We start from the raw sequence: 13,435 nt of genomic DNA, 5'->3' as shown, positions 1-13,435 counted from the left end.
TTCAGCCTGACGTCCTTTCCCATAAAGTACCCCACAACTTTCATGAACCCTGTGAAAACAAGATCTATTCAGCCTCCAATCTGTACTAGAGTTGCCTACATACTGACTTTCCTTACCAGAGGCATCCAGCCATCAAAGGTACACATACTTTTAGAAGTTTCAAAATAACCAAAGAAATATCCAATACACAAAACCTGACAAATTTGGCTATAACAACATAATTGATACAAAGATCTAACTATTCCCTGTGTTCTATTTACCTCTTTGAGGCCCCTGCTCTATCATTCTGTTCACATCAATGACAAAAAAATGGAAACTTTTAATGAAATACAATTTTATTTATTTATTTTTTTTTTTGACAGGCAGAGTGGACAGTGAGAGAGAGAGACAGAGAGAAAGGTCTTCCTTTGCCGTTGGTTCACCCTCCAATGGCTGCCGCGGCCGGCGCGCTGCGGCCGGCGCACCGCGCTGATCCGATGGCAGGAGCCAGGAGCCAGGTACTTATCCTGGTCTCCCATGGGGTGCAGGGCCCAAGCACTTGGGCCATCCTCCACTGCCTTCCCGGGCCAAAGCAGAGAGCTGGCCTGGAAGAGGGGCAACCGGGACAGAATCCGGCGCCCCGACCGGGACTAGAACCCGGTGTGCCGGCACCGCTAGGCAGAGGATTAGCCTAGTGAGCCGCGGCGCCGGCCCTGAAATACAATTTTAAAAAAGCAAATAACTTAGGATAAAGTCTTCTTTCTCTTGTTTAAAAAAAAAAATTGGGGGCCGGCACGGTGACGTAGTGGGTAAAGCCGCCACCTGCAGTGCCGGCATCCCATATGGGCGCCAGTTCGAGTCCTGGTTGCTCCACTTCCAATCCAGCTCTCTGCTATGGCTTGGGAAAGCAGTAGAAGATGGCCCAAGGACCATGCACCCACATGGGAGACCCAGAAGAAGCTTCTGGCTCCTGGCTTCGGATCTGCGCAGCTCCGTCCATTGCAGCCATTTGGGGAGTGAACCAGCAGATGGTAGACCTCTCTCTTTTTCTCTCTGCCTCTGCCTCTCCTTCTCTCTCTGTATAACTCTGACTTACAAATAAATAAATTAATCTTTAAAAAAAAAATAAGTAAGAAAGGCAGGCATTGTGATATAGTGGGTTAGGCTGCTGCTTGAGATGTCTGCTACCTACTGGAACCTACGGTTCCAGTCCCGGGTCCTCCACTTCTAATCCAGCTTCCTGTTAGTGCACCTGGGTAGAAGCATATGATGGTCCAAATATTTGGGCCCCTGCCACTGCTGTGAGAGATCCAGAAGGAACTTCTGGCTCCTGGCTTCGGTCTGGCCTAGCCCTGGCTGTTGTGAACATTTAGGGAGTGAAGCAAAGGATGAAAGATAGATGGATCTTTCTCTCTCTCTCTTTCTCCCTCTCACTTTCACTCTGCCTTTTTACAAGACAAAGGTAATTTCTGTGTAAGGTGAAGAGAAAAATAAGGAAAAGCTGTGATTTTCCAGCACCCTGTTAACGTTATGCCTGAGCACAGCATAGAAGCAGCCCTAGTCCCAGCTAACTAGAAAATGTCCTTGCGTTCATGTCGCTGGTGAAGGACGTGCAGCATTGGGGATTTATCTTATAGGCTCCCTAAGCGCTAAGATTTTATTAGTCTATCAATTCTATTGGGTCTCAAAGGAATAAAACAATTACTGAAAAATGTCTTACATTGTTTTTACTTATAAATGCACAAAACAGTATTTACATTAAAGCATGACAAATTCTTCTTTAGAAATTATCTTATGCTGATTGTATTGTCCTTTATATTTTCAGATATAGTTTTTATTTCCTGCAGATTATAACCACAATGGGGACAGCAAACACATGTAAGTTTAGATCTCTAGTCCTGAGCACAGCATGCAACACACTCAGTGGGAACTCAATACACGCCCTAGTCACTGAATGCCTCCCAGTAAGGATCCAAACAACCTGCCTACCATTGACAATTCTCTACTATCCCATTCTCTCTTGGATTTTCTTGACTCATTTTCCCTCGTCCAATTCCTCAATTCCCCCAAATATCTTATAGGTCACTGACACCAGTAAATTCACCATTCCCCAAGTTCTCGCTTTCTTGCACTTCCAATCCTTCACTTAAGCTGTCACTAGATGATAAAACTATTGAGACCTTAAAGTAAAGGACAGTTCTGGATTTAGATCCTGGCTTTACTACTTACTGGCTGAAGGACCTTGAGTGCACTACTGAATTTTCTTTTATCTTTTTTTTTGTTTGTTTTATGAAAGGCAGAATTATAGAGAGAGGGAGAAGCAGAGAGAGAAGTCTTCCATCTGCTGGTTCCCCAAATGGCTGCAATGGCCAGAACTGGGCCGATCCGAAGCCAGGAGCTTCTTACAGGTCTCTCACATGTGTGCAAGGGCCCAAGCACTTGGGCCATTCTCCACTGTCTTCCCAGGCACATTAGCAAGGAGCTGGATCACAAGTGAAGCAGCCAGGACTCAAACCAGCACCCATATGGGATGCCAGTACTGCAGGCATAGGTTTAACCTATTAGAAGCCCAGGTTACTGAATTTTACTAAGCTTCAGTTTTCTACTAGTCAGGTGGGGATAATAATACTTACCCTATAGTCTTTTTATAGGAGATTATTATATTTTTATTGGGTATTATATGAGAACATGGCTTAAAGCATTTTACAAATGTAAAACTATTCTAGTTATTCATAGTATTTAGGTATGAAGTAATCTCCACTAGACAAGAAGACCTCTTTTCTGAACTAACATTTTCCTTTTCTCCCCTAGCCTTTTGTCTACTGACTGGCACTGTGCCTGGAACCTACTGTTAGGATGATGACGGCACCAAAGTCGAAACCTCCACGAGCCACAGTGATGATCTGCCAGTCAGGAGAAGCTATCACACGCAGGGGACTGATCCAGAGTTGGAACTCTAAGGACTAAGTTTCAAAAGATATACATCTACAAGCACAAACCAAGAAACCATGCATACATTAAAACTCAGAACTTCAATTCACAACTGTGTCTCTAAGTACCTAATTGAGATTTCACAAATGTCATTGTACCGCATGTGAAAAGAAGCAAAAGGGAGCTGTTTGTTTTTTTTTTTTTTAAATTTATTTGACAGGTAGAGTTATAGACAGTGAGAGAGAGAGAGAGAGAGAGAGAAAAGTCTTCCTTCTGTTGGTTCACTCCCATAATGGCCACTACGACCAGCACTGTGCTAATCCAAAGCCAGGAGCCAGGTGCCTCTTCCTGGTCTCCCAGACGGGTGCAGGGGCCCAAGCACCTGGGCCATCCTCCACTGCCCTACTGGGCCACAGCAAAGAGCTGGACTGGAAGAGGAGCAACCGGGACTAGAACCCAGCACCCACATGCGATGTCGGCACTGCAGGCGGGGGATTAATCAAGTGAGCGCCACGGCGCCAGCCCCGAGAGCTGTTTTCTTAAATCGAGCGATGATTTAAGCCAAAAAAAAAGTGGCACATTACAGTAGGGGCTAGGTTTATACTCCAAATCCCTTTGAATGATTCCCAGTAAGGCTCTGGAGACATGTTACTAACTCCACTTACACTTGAGAAGACTTTTACATCAGCCAGCTAGTAAAGCGTCACAATCAGGACTAAACTTGGATCATTAAGTTCAGACTGTGACTTTCTAATCTTCATGGCTGGGATTTTAGAAAGATAAAGCTGTGTAGTGCAGCGAGTTAAGTCACTCCTTGCAACACGAATACTGGTTTGAGTTCTGGCTGCTCCACTTCAAATCCAGGTTCCTGTTAATGTGCCTGGGAAAATGGCCCAAGTATTTTTGGGCCTCTGCCACCCATGTGGGAGACCAGGATGGAGTTCTTGGCTCCTGGCTTTAGACTGACCCAGAACTGACTATTGTGGCCATTTGGAGAACAAACTAACAGATGGAAGATCTCTCTCTCTGTGTATCTGTGTGTATGTGTATGTGTATCTGTCTCCTCTGTTCTCTTTGTCACTCAGCCATATAAATAATCTTTTGAAAAATTAAAGAGTGGGAGGGAGAAGGGGGTTGGAAAGTATTACTATGCTCCTAAATCTTCATACATGAAATACATGAAATTCATTCACTTTAAAAAATTTTTTAATTAAAAATAAAAAAGGAAAAAATTAATTAAAAAGATGAAGCTGATTTCATAAAAATAGGAATATTCTTGGATAGATGGTGTTTTGTTTTTGGTTGAGTTTTGAGAGACAGAGAGCACTCCCATCTTCTGCTTTACTCCTCAAATGTCTGCAGTGCCTGTGAGTGGCCAGGCCAATGTCAGAGGCAGGAAACCCAATGCGGTGTCCCATGTGGGTGGTGGGGATACAACCACCTGAGCCACCACCTGCTGCCTCTGCCGGTCCACATTGACAGGAGGCTGGAACTGGCAGCCAGAGCCGGCACATGAACCCAGGGACTCCAACATGGACACAGACATCTTAACCATTAAGCTAAATGTCCACACCGAGTAAATAGATTTCCATCTTTTACATACAAAATTAAAAACGAAGGCCATGCGTATTAATGTTTACAGGAGGCAATGAGTACATCACAGTTGAAATGTATCATGAATTTATCAAATCTGTTTCCCTAAATAAAATAATGTAGATGAGCTTTGCATTCAACTGTGCCTTTGGAGAAAATGAGTCTGCTACTGAGAGGCTAGATTTGGGATAAGAAACCAGAGAAAGACTCATTCTGTTCTCTTGAAAAGAAACTGAAAATTGCCAGGATGAGGCCTAGTCCAGACAGGAGTTACCATGCTTGGAGTTCCAGCCAATTTATTAACAGCCCTTCTCTTCAAGCTCCCACCATAGCTGAACCATGAGCCAAGAGCCACTAACATGGAACTAGTGAGGTCAGTCTAAAGAGGAAGTAGGCCCAGCTACAGCAGTCTTACACCCAGGAGAGGTCGAGGAGTTCAGGGGCAGTAACAACCTTTCGTTAGAGTCCTAAATTCACCTGGCAGACATAAGCTCCAAGTTACTGAGGTCAGCTCAATATGACCCAGGCTGCCCTAGGAGGAGCCCAAAGCTCATGAAGATACATGCCACACTCAGCATAGAGGAGAAAAGCATAGAACTGGGGTTCACCAAGAGATTTCCATTGAGTCCCTTTTAATCCTTATTCATAATTCTTTTAGGTTTCCGAAAAATCTGTATGCCTAGAAACATATCACCTACCTTATACTGCTGTAAGGAATCAGAAGGGTGCTGTTTTCTTGACTCATTCTCTAGTTCATGGTTGGATTTACTTTGCTCCAATTTATAAAGTACCTGAGAACTTTCCTGTATCCTACAAAACAACTTTTGAGGAAAAGAAAACAAAGCATATGTGAGCCACACATTAAACTAAATGTCAGTCTAAAAGGCAGAATCCTTGAGAATAAAACTTCAAGCAAGGAAAATACAAGGATTTTTTTCTTTAAAAAAAAAAAAACTCAGCCGGCGCCGTGGCTCACTAGGCTAATCCTCCGCCTAGCAGCGCCGGCACACCGGGTTCTAGTCCCGGTTGGGGCGCCGGATTCTGTCCCGGTTGCCCCTCTTCCAGGCCAGCTCTCTGCTGTGGCCAGGGAGTGCAGTGGAGGATGGCCCAGGTGCTTGGGCCCTGCACCCCATGGGAGACCAGGAGAAGTACCTGGCTCCTGCCATCGGATCAGCGTGGTGCGCCAGCCGCAGCAGCCATTGGAGGATGAACCAACGGCAAAGGAAGACCTTTCTCTCTGTCTCTCTCTCTCTCACTGTGCACTCTATCAAAAAAAAAAAAAAAAAAAATCAAATAAATAAACGAAATAAACGTTAAAAAAAAAAAACTCTAATATTTATCATGTTTCCTTTGAACAGAAAATGAACATTTATATTTTTTAAACAAAAGTTCTAATATAAACCAGAACATGGTCGTTAAACCTTAGTTTCTCTATTTCATTTAAGTCAGCAGGAACCCAAAAAGAATATATTCGTTTCTATACTCTACCAGTTCTTCACCCCTTATGTGTGCTGTATAATTAACCCAAGCTGAACTAATCAGAAATGGCCTTTTTTTGAGGCCCTTAGAGATACTACAAAAACACAATGCATCCTTCCTCCTGTTACAAAAGTGATCTTCAAACCACTTCACACCTTGAGAAATCCAGCTCCAGATTTTATTTCTTTCAACAAAAGAGCTCAAGGTTGACTTTATTATAGCCAAAGAAAAAGACTTCTCACTCTGGATTTTAATCCCAGATAGAAGTTTTATGGAGTCATAGACTAGGCCACAAAAAAGGCATGCTGGAGCCCAAGCTCATGCCCATTCCCACACTATCCCAAAAGAGGGGCTCTTTATAAAAACTATCTCCAGAGTAAAGTTTACTATTTCCCTTTACTTTCTCATGGGAACTTCTACCTTTTTAAGGAGAGAGCAAATCTGCTGCCGCACTCCTGGAGACTGGCTGTTAAGATTGTATGTGATAAAGAACTGAATCCACTGCATTTCTTCTGTGGACACAATTTCCGTGCTTCGATTGCTTTCACAAAGCAAACCTAAAGTGTCTATTCGTACCTAAAACACATCAAGCAGTAAAATATTAATTTTCTAAGGACATATGCAAAATCTAAACCACTTGAAATGTTTCATTATTTGCATGGGCTGCCAAAGGACAGAAGTAAACTTCTGCCCATCCATATGAACCTCAGACGGACAGCCAAGCCCCAAAGATCCTGTAGTGATTACCCATAACATCATTTTTTTAAATATGTCAACCTGGAGCCAGTGCTGTGGCATAGCAAGCAGCCCCAGAATCCTACCTGGGAGCCAGTTTGTTTCCTAGCTGCTCCACTTCTGATCCAGTTCCCTGCTAATGTACCTGGGAGAGCAGTAGAAGATGGCCCAAGTCCTTGGGCCCCTGCACCCACGTGGGAGACCTAGAAGATATTCCTGGCTCCTGGCTTCCAAGTCCAGCCCGACTGTTGTGGCCATTTGGGGAGTGAACCAGAAGATGGAAGATTATTCTGTCTCTCCCTCTCTCTCTGTAACTCTGACTGACTGATAGACAGATAGATAGATCGTAAAAAGAAAAATTATTAAAAAATGTTGAGGCCAGCACTGTGGCACAGCAGGTTAAAGCACTGCCTTGCAGCGCCGGCATCCCATATGGCCACTGGTTCAAGTCCTGGCTGCTCCACTTCCGATCCAGCTCTCTGCTATGGCCTGGGAAAGCAGTAGAAGATGGCCCAGGTCCCTGGGTCCCTGCACCCATGTGGGAGGCCCAGAGGAGGCTCCTGGCTCCTGGCTTTGGATTGGTGCAGCTCCAGCCATTGCAGCCAACTGAGGAGTGAACCAGTGGATGGAAGACCCTCCCCCCTCTCACTCTCTCACTCTCTCTCTAACTTTGTCTTTGAAATAAGCAAAATAAATCTTTTTTTAAAAAAAGTCAACTGGAGATTTATAAAAATGAAGGAATTTTCATTCTTATTCTATGGTAATGCTCAGCTCCATGCCTTTTTCTCACTGACCACGTTACCCCAGGAGCTCTTCATCACAGTACATTCCAATTGGGTCTCCTGGTTTCTTTTTACTACCCCATTAGAAACTCATCTCTGTTTCCATTAATGCCATCACCTTGTTGAAGACTGAGTGGCTCTGATTGGATTATTTTTATTCAATTGAAAACTAGGAACCAGTGAAGTCTTCAGCTGGCATTGGAGCTTTCCATAAAATGCACAACATTCCACTTCTGCCACACAATGTCCGTAATCAGCCTCTAGTCCTTGCATATTTGGGTCCTTCCATTGTATGTGCTTCCTCTCTTCTAACCACATCCACCACTTTCCCAGTCACCCACCACCCACTCACTCCAAACACTCTTCAGAGTGTCCCAAGGAAGTCCTCATGCATAAGGGCACATCTGATGTCTTCGAGGACTCCCCAGTTGTTTTAAGTTTTTTTTTTTTATCCCCCCCAACCAAACTTTAAGTAGCCTGAGTACAAGGTACACACTTTTTACCTTGTATTCACCCTCTTCAAAGACCACGAAAACAGTGCTAGGTATAACACAGAGGTCTCTATATTGGATTGCTAAATGAATGAAAAAGTTGGCAATCTATTGCACACATTCATTCCCAGTTATTTTGATTCCTTACTTGGCAGTGCTGATGAATTAAGCCTTGCTTTATTCTTGCACTGGACACAAGGTTCTCCCAAGCATCAGTTGCAGACTGAAGATGTCCATGAGCTCTAGCTGTTCGCAGACATGCCACCAAAGCCCCCAGAGCCCCTCTGCTATTACAAGACCCTAAGGATGAAAAAGACTGCTCTTGTCCCAATAGCACAATAACAAAGATCATGCCTGTGTTATGCAGTGACTACTGTAATCTTCAGTTGTCAACTGTCATGCTTCCAAGGAAAGTTAGGTTTCAATACACCAAAGTCACATTTTAAATTAAATTCTACCACAAATTAAAAGTTCTATTCTAGTGGTTGGCATTCTGGCACAGCAGGTTAAGTTGTTGCTTGTGACACTGGTATACAATTTCAGAGAGCTGGTTCAAGTCCTGGCTTCTCTGCTACTGATCCACCTTCCCACTGATGTGCCTGAGAAGGCAGTAGTTCCTGGCTCCAGGCTTCAGCCTGGGCCAGACCCAGATGTTGTAGCCATTTGAAGAGGGAAACAGCAGATGGAAGATCAATCAATCAGTCTCTCTGGTTCTCCCTCTTTCTCTGTTTCTCTTTCAAATAAATAAATCCTTGAAAAATTAAAATGAATTTCCTGTTTTTAAATAAGTTTTTACGATTTTCTTATTTATTTGAACAGCAGAGTGAGAGAGATTGAGGAAGAGACACAGAGAGATCTTCCATCCACTGGTTTACTCCCTAAATGGTTGCAATGGTTAGGTCTGGACCAGGCTGACACCAGGAGCCGGAACTCCAACTGGGTCTCCCATGTGGGTGGCAGGGGCCCAAGCACTTGGGCCATCTTCCACTGCTTTCCCAGACATATAAGCTGGGAGCTAGACCAGAAGCAAAGAGGCCAGGATAGGAATCAATACCCTGAAACGGGATGCCAGCATTGTAAGCAGCAGCAAAACCCACTGTGCCAGAATGCTGGGACATAAAATAATTATTATCTAAAATGGTTTAATTATTCTTATGTCAATAATTTCAAACAAGCATAATTCTCTTATTAACATAAAGGAATCACAACTAATTTGCTAATTTTTTTTAAAGATTTATTTATTTATTTGAAAGAGTTATACAGAGAAAGGAGAGGCAGAGAGAGGTCTTCCATCTGCTGGTTCACTCCTCAACTGGCTGCAACAGCCAGAGCTGCACCAATCCGAAGCCAGGAGCCAGGAGCTTCCTCTGGGTCTCCCACGTGGGTGCAGGTGCCCATGGACTTGAGCCATCTTCTACTGCTTTCCCAGGCCATAGTAGAGAGCTGGATCAGAAGTAGAGCAGCCAGGACTTGAACCAGCACCCATATGGGATGCCGGCACTGCAGGCAGCGGCTTTACCCGCTATGCCACAGCATTGACCCCTGCTATTATTTTTATTTTTTCCTTGATACTTAGACAATGAACTAGGCTCCTGAACTCGATCTGGCCCAGCCTTGGCTGTTAAAAGGCAGTTGAGGAGTGAACCAGCGAATGGAAGATCAATTTCTCTGCCTCTCCTCCCTCTGTCACTCTGCCTCTCAAATAAACAAATAAATAAATCTTTTTTTAAAGAATTGAACTAGAAAATGAATCAGGGGAAAGAACAAGACATTAAAAATAATAACACAAAAATCAAAATGGCTTTCTGCCAAGAACAGGAAAAACATTTCAATGACCAAAGATTATCATTTCTCTAAACATAAACACTGAACCTCCCTGCATATTTTGGAGTTACTATTTAGTAAAGAAGATAAAAAGAGGCTCACGAAGAACCTGGCAGATTGAGAGACTAGGAAATCGGCCATTATTAAGGGAACAGGGAGTGCTGGTTCACAAGGTGCCTTGACATAAAAATTAAGACAATCTTATTACAGAACAGATTCATGATTTTAGACGGTTTCTCAAACAGTCAAGAACAATTATTGTTAACAATGACAAATAATGGCTTATTTTTGTGTACAAAAATCAAATGTTCCTGTTATCTCATGATAACTCTGAAATACTGAAAGTTTTTAACCATTTTAGCTGAAAATATTTCCTAAATTGTGCAGTAGGACACAATATTCTTGCCTGGAAACAGAATACACTAATTTTAGGATTCATATGAGTCCAGATCACCATCTTACATATTAATTATCAAATTCTGCTTTAGTGCACTGAGTCCTTCAGGGTTACTGAATTCCTATCCTATTCTAAAACAATACAGCCTGTTTCTTGAGGTCATGTCTTCAAATGTTGACTCTACCCCAGATGCAAAAACTTGCTGCTGCCAATTCACTTGTCTTTTTAACCTTGACTAAGACAATTTTTAATTACTGTCTCACTTGAATAAGCAAATTATATAACACACAAACTTTTACTAGACTAACAACACAAAAACAAACTAAAAACTTAGTTAAATGAATTAAAGCTTGGTAATAAAGGAACCCTTATTATGGTTTCCTTTACTGGAGTTACTCCTTAGCTTACTGCCACAACTTTATCCTGAAAGCTCCATTCAGCTATGTACAGGAACATTTGTTTCAACCTGAACTAGATACCAATAATACCTCCCTTTACTCTTCAAAGAAGTGGTAATATGAACGTGGTCAACATCTGCCCACATTTAAGCACCATAACTAGAAACTACTGAAATAAAAATTCATTTTTCTTACCAGTTTTAGCATCAATAGAAGCCTGAAGAATCTGGACCATGTACTTTAAGCTTTCAGGACTGTAATTCAATAATTTTGGCAAGTAATAATCAATCAGGTAAGATTTTTGATCCAGGTGTCCTTCACACAGTACAAAAAGGAGAGGAGAAACCCAAGTCTCATGCCACTGGTCAATCCAAGCACTGTTGAGAGTCTGGGATTTCAAATGATTCTTATGATTTTTAAACATGGTTTCTAAGAGGTCACTTGCATAAGGTACCAATGACTGGTCCCCCATCACCTCTAAGATTTGAGATGGAATGGTTTTATCTACTGCCAAAATATGTTCAATTCCTATAGACTCTACCAAACAGCCAAGGCATGTGTACTTTCCTTTAATATGCCATTCCAATTGCAGAAGATTCCCAGTCAATTCCAAAAAGAAAGGATCAGTGACTGAATCTGCCCCTTCTGCAGTAAGCTGGTGCATGTGGAGGAGATTTTTGAATATGATTTTGGTTTGATGTCTCAGAGAATCCAATGGATGTTCCCAATGGGTATAGACATATTCCAAAAGGCTCTGAGCGATGCCTGAATTACCACTCAGACTGTCCTTGAGGCCTGAGGAACTTGATTCAAGGACATGCATGGCTGAATTAGTCCAAGATGCCAAGATTCTAGACAGAAACATCTCCAGCGTCGCTTCCTTAATCCTGAGGAAAAACAAGCCATGAGACGTAGTACTATAAACCGACTAGAAAGAAAAATTTCACTTATAATCATTTAGACTTTAGAAATATTAAATACACAGAATGAACTGGGAATTCAATCTGCATTAAATTTGCCATAACAAAAAATCACAAAGCCTAAACAAATCTCACATTTGTATGTGAATCTTCTCACCTTATAAAAAATAATCCAAAAATGGACACAAGGAAACGTGGTGATGGGGGTGGGAGGGTGAGTGAAGCATTTATTTTTTAATTGTGACGATGGTTTCACCAGAGATTTAAAATATACTGAGGGTCTAGGGTTGAGGAAGGTTAGGAGAAATGGAGTTTCTTTTTACAACGATGAAAACATGCTATGACTTGCATCCTATGTAAACTATAGCTCCAACATATAGAAAATGATTTTTACAACATTGCAGCTTTCCTCCTTCAGCCACACTTTCATTTCTAGCAAGCTCTATCATTCAATATTCTCAAAAACACCAAAAAAAAAAAAAAAAACAAACTCCTCTGAAGTCATAAGACCTTGTTACAGAGTTCCCAACTTGAGTTCTCTTTAGCAACATGATCTTATATAAATTACTTCCTAAATTTCACTTTCTCATTCAACAAATTAGGCTTCTTATCCTATCTACCAGACACACGAAGATCACATTAGATTGCCTATCTCAGTTTTTCATGAAATTCTAAAGCACTTCACATACGAGCATTGAAATTTTTATAGTTTTCAAAGATACTAGCACAAAGACCTAAATGTTAAAATTAATTTTAAAAATATTCATTGCAGATGAACCTGCACCAATAATTTCTATAATTCTCTTGCTCACTTCACCTCAGCTTCTCTTTCACACTCATTTCATTCCTTATACAGGTATCACTTTTAATTTAGGATTTACCCTGACCACCTGTCACTGAATACTAATAATACCAGCTCAGCTGCGTCTCTTAAATGACTTACAAGCAAAACAAAACATGATACAGCAGCATCAGAACTCACTGTGAATTCAAGGTGAACAAAACATGTGCAGTATCTAAGAGCAGGGCCTCCCCACGCAGGCCCATGCTCCCATCCTGCCAGTCCAGCATGGCCAGCGTCCCCTGACACAGGAATAAGAGAGCTGATGCAGGGAGGCTGGCACAACACAGGCTCTTGCAGCAGCTCATGAACCACTCGGGGACGCTGGTGCAGTCCACTGAACGGAGAAGCACACTGCTTATCTGGAAAAGAATAAAAGAACTAAAGCATATAAAGGCTTTAAAACTTCCCAAGAGATATTTCAAGACATAAATCTAAAAATATCTTTCCTCTGAAACATCACAGAAAAAAATAAACTTAAAGATAAAATAGTCACAAATATTATAATTATTATTTCAATATTAAAAGAGAAAAAATTGAAGCCTGAGTTATAGCACAGAGGGTAAAGCTGCTGTCTGCGACGCCGGTATTCCATTCCTGTCCCGGATGCTCCACTTCTGATCCAAGGCCCTGCTAATGGCATAGGAAAGTAGCAGAAGATGGCCCAAGCTGCTTGGGCCCCTGTACCCACAAGGGAGACCTAGAAGTTCCTGACTCTGTTGTGGCCATCTGGGGAGTGAACCAGCAGATATAAAATTCTTCATCTCTCCTGCTCCCTCTGGAACCCTGACTTTCAAAATAAATAAATAAATAGGGAAAAATTAAATCAATGTTCATGAATCCTTCTGCTGATCTGACTGTACTGCTGATCTGACTGTACTGGTAGAACATAATACATCGCCACCTGCAGGTGGAAGAGCTGAATGTTTTGTAAGAAGTGACTTGAGAAATATTTTCAATTTTATCTAATGATAATTATTTTGTGTGACAGAATGATGCATATATATTTTACTTAAGATTACGTAAAAAGATAAAACAAGTTCCTAGATAATACATCAAGAGGAA

General features: G+C 41.9%; 1 protein-coding gene across 3 annotated transcripts in view; it reads right to left on the bottom strand.

The window, feature by feature from the left end:
* The window catches only part of THADA (THADA armadillo repeat containing), a 233,154-nt gene that overhangs the window by 199,234 nt on the left and 20,485 nt on the right, over nucleotides 1-13,435 (bottom strand). For 2 of the 3 annotated variants that reach the window (XM_070069195.2, XM_089326478.1), the window contains exons 10-14: nucleotides 12,512-12,732; nucleotides 10,805-11,496; nucleotides 8,139-8,290; nucleotides 6,403-6,558; nucleotides 5,202-5,324 (exon numbers count right to left, since the gene is read on the bottom strand). In XM_070069195.2, coding sequence (XP_069925296.2) covers nucleotides 5,202-5,324; nucleotides 6,403-6,558; nucleotides 8,139-8,290; nucleotides 10,805-11,496; nucleotides 12,512-12,732 — 1,344 coding nt within the window. The remainder of the gene's footprint in view (nucleotides 1-5,201; nucleotides 5,325-6,402; nucleotides 6,559-8,138; nucleotides 8,291-10,804; nucleotides 11,497-12,511; nucleotides 12,733-13,435) is intronic. The other variant, XR_016229415.1, reaches the window with a different exon arrangement.

This window comes from Oryctolagus cuniculus, chromosome 2, assembly GCF_051225735.1.
Source record: "Oryctolagus cuniculus isolate XC-2025 breed Fujian yellow rabbit chromosome 2, ASM5122573v1, whole genome shotgun sequence".
Lineage (NCBI taxonomy): Eukaryota > Metazoa > Chordata > Mammalia > Lagomorpha > Leporidae > Oryctolagus > Oryctolagus cuniculus.
Note: the sequence above shows the minus strand (reverse complement) of the source record. Positions and strands in the feature narration are given on the sequence as shown.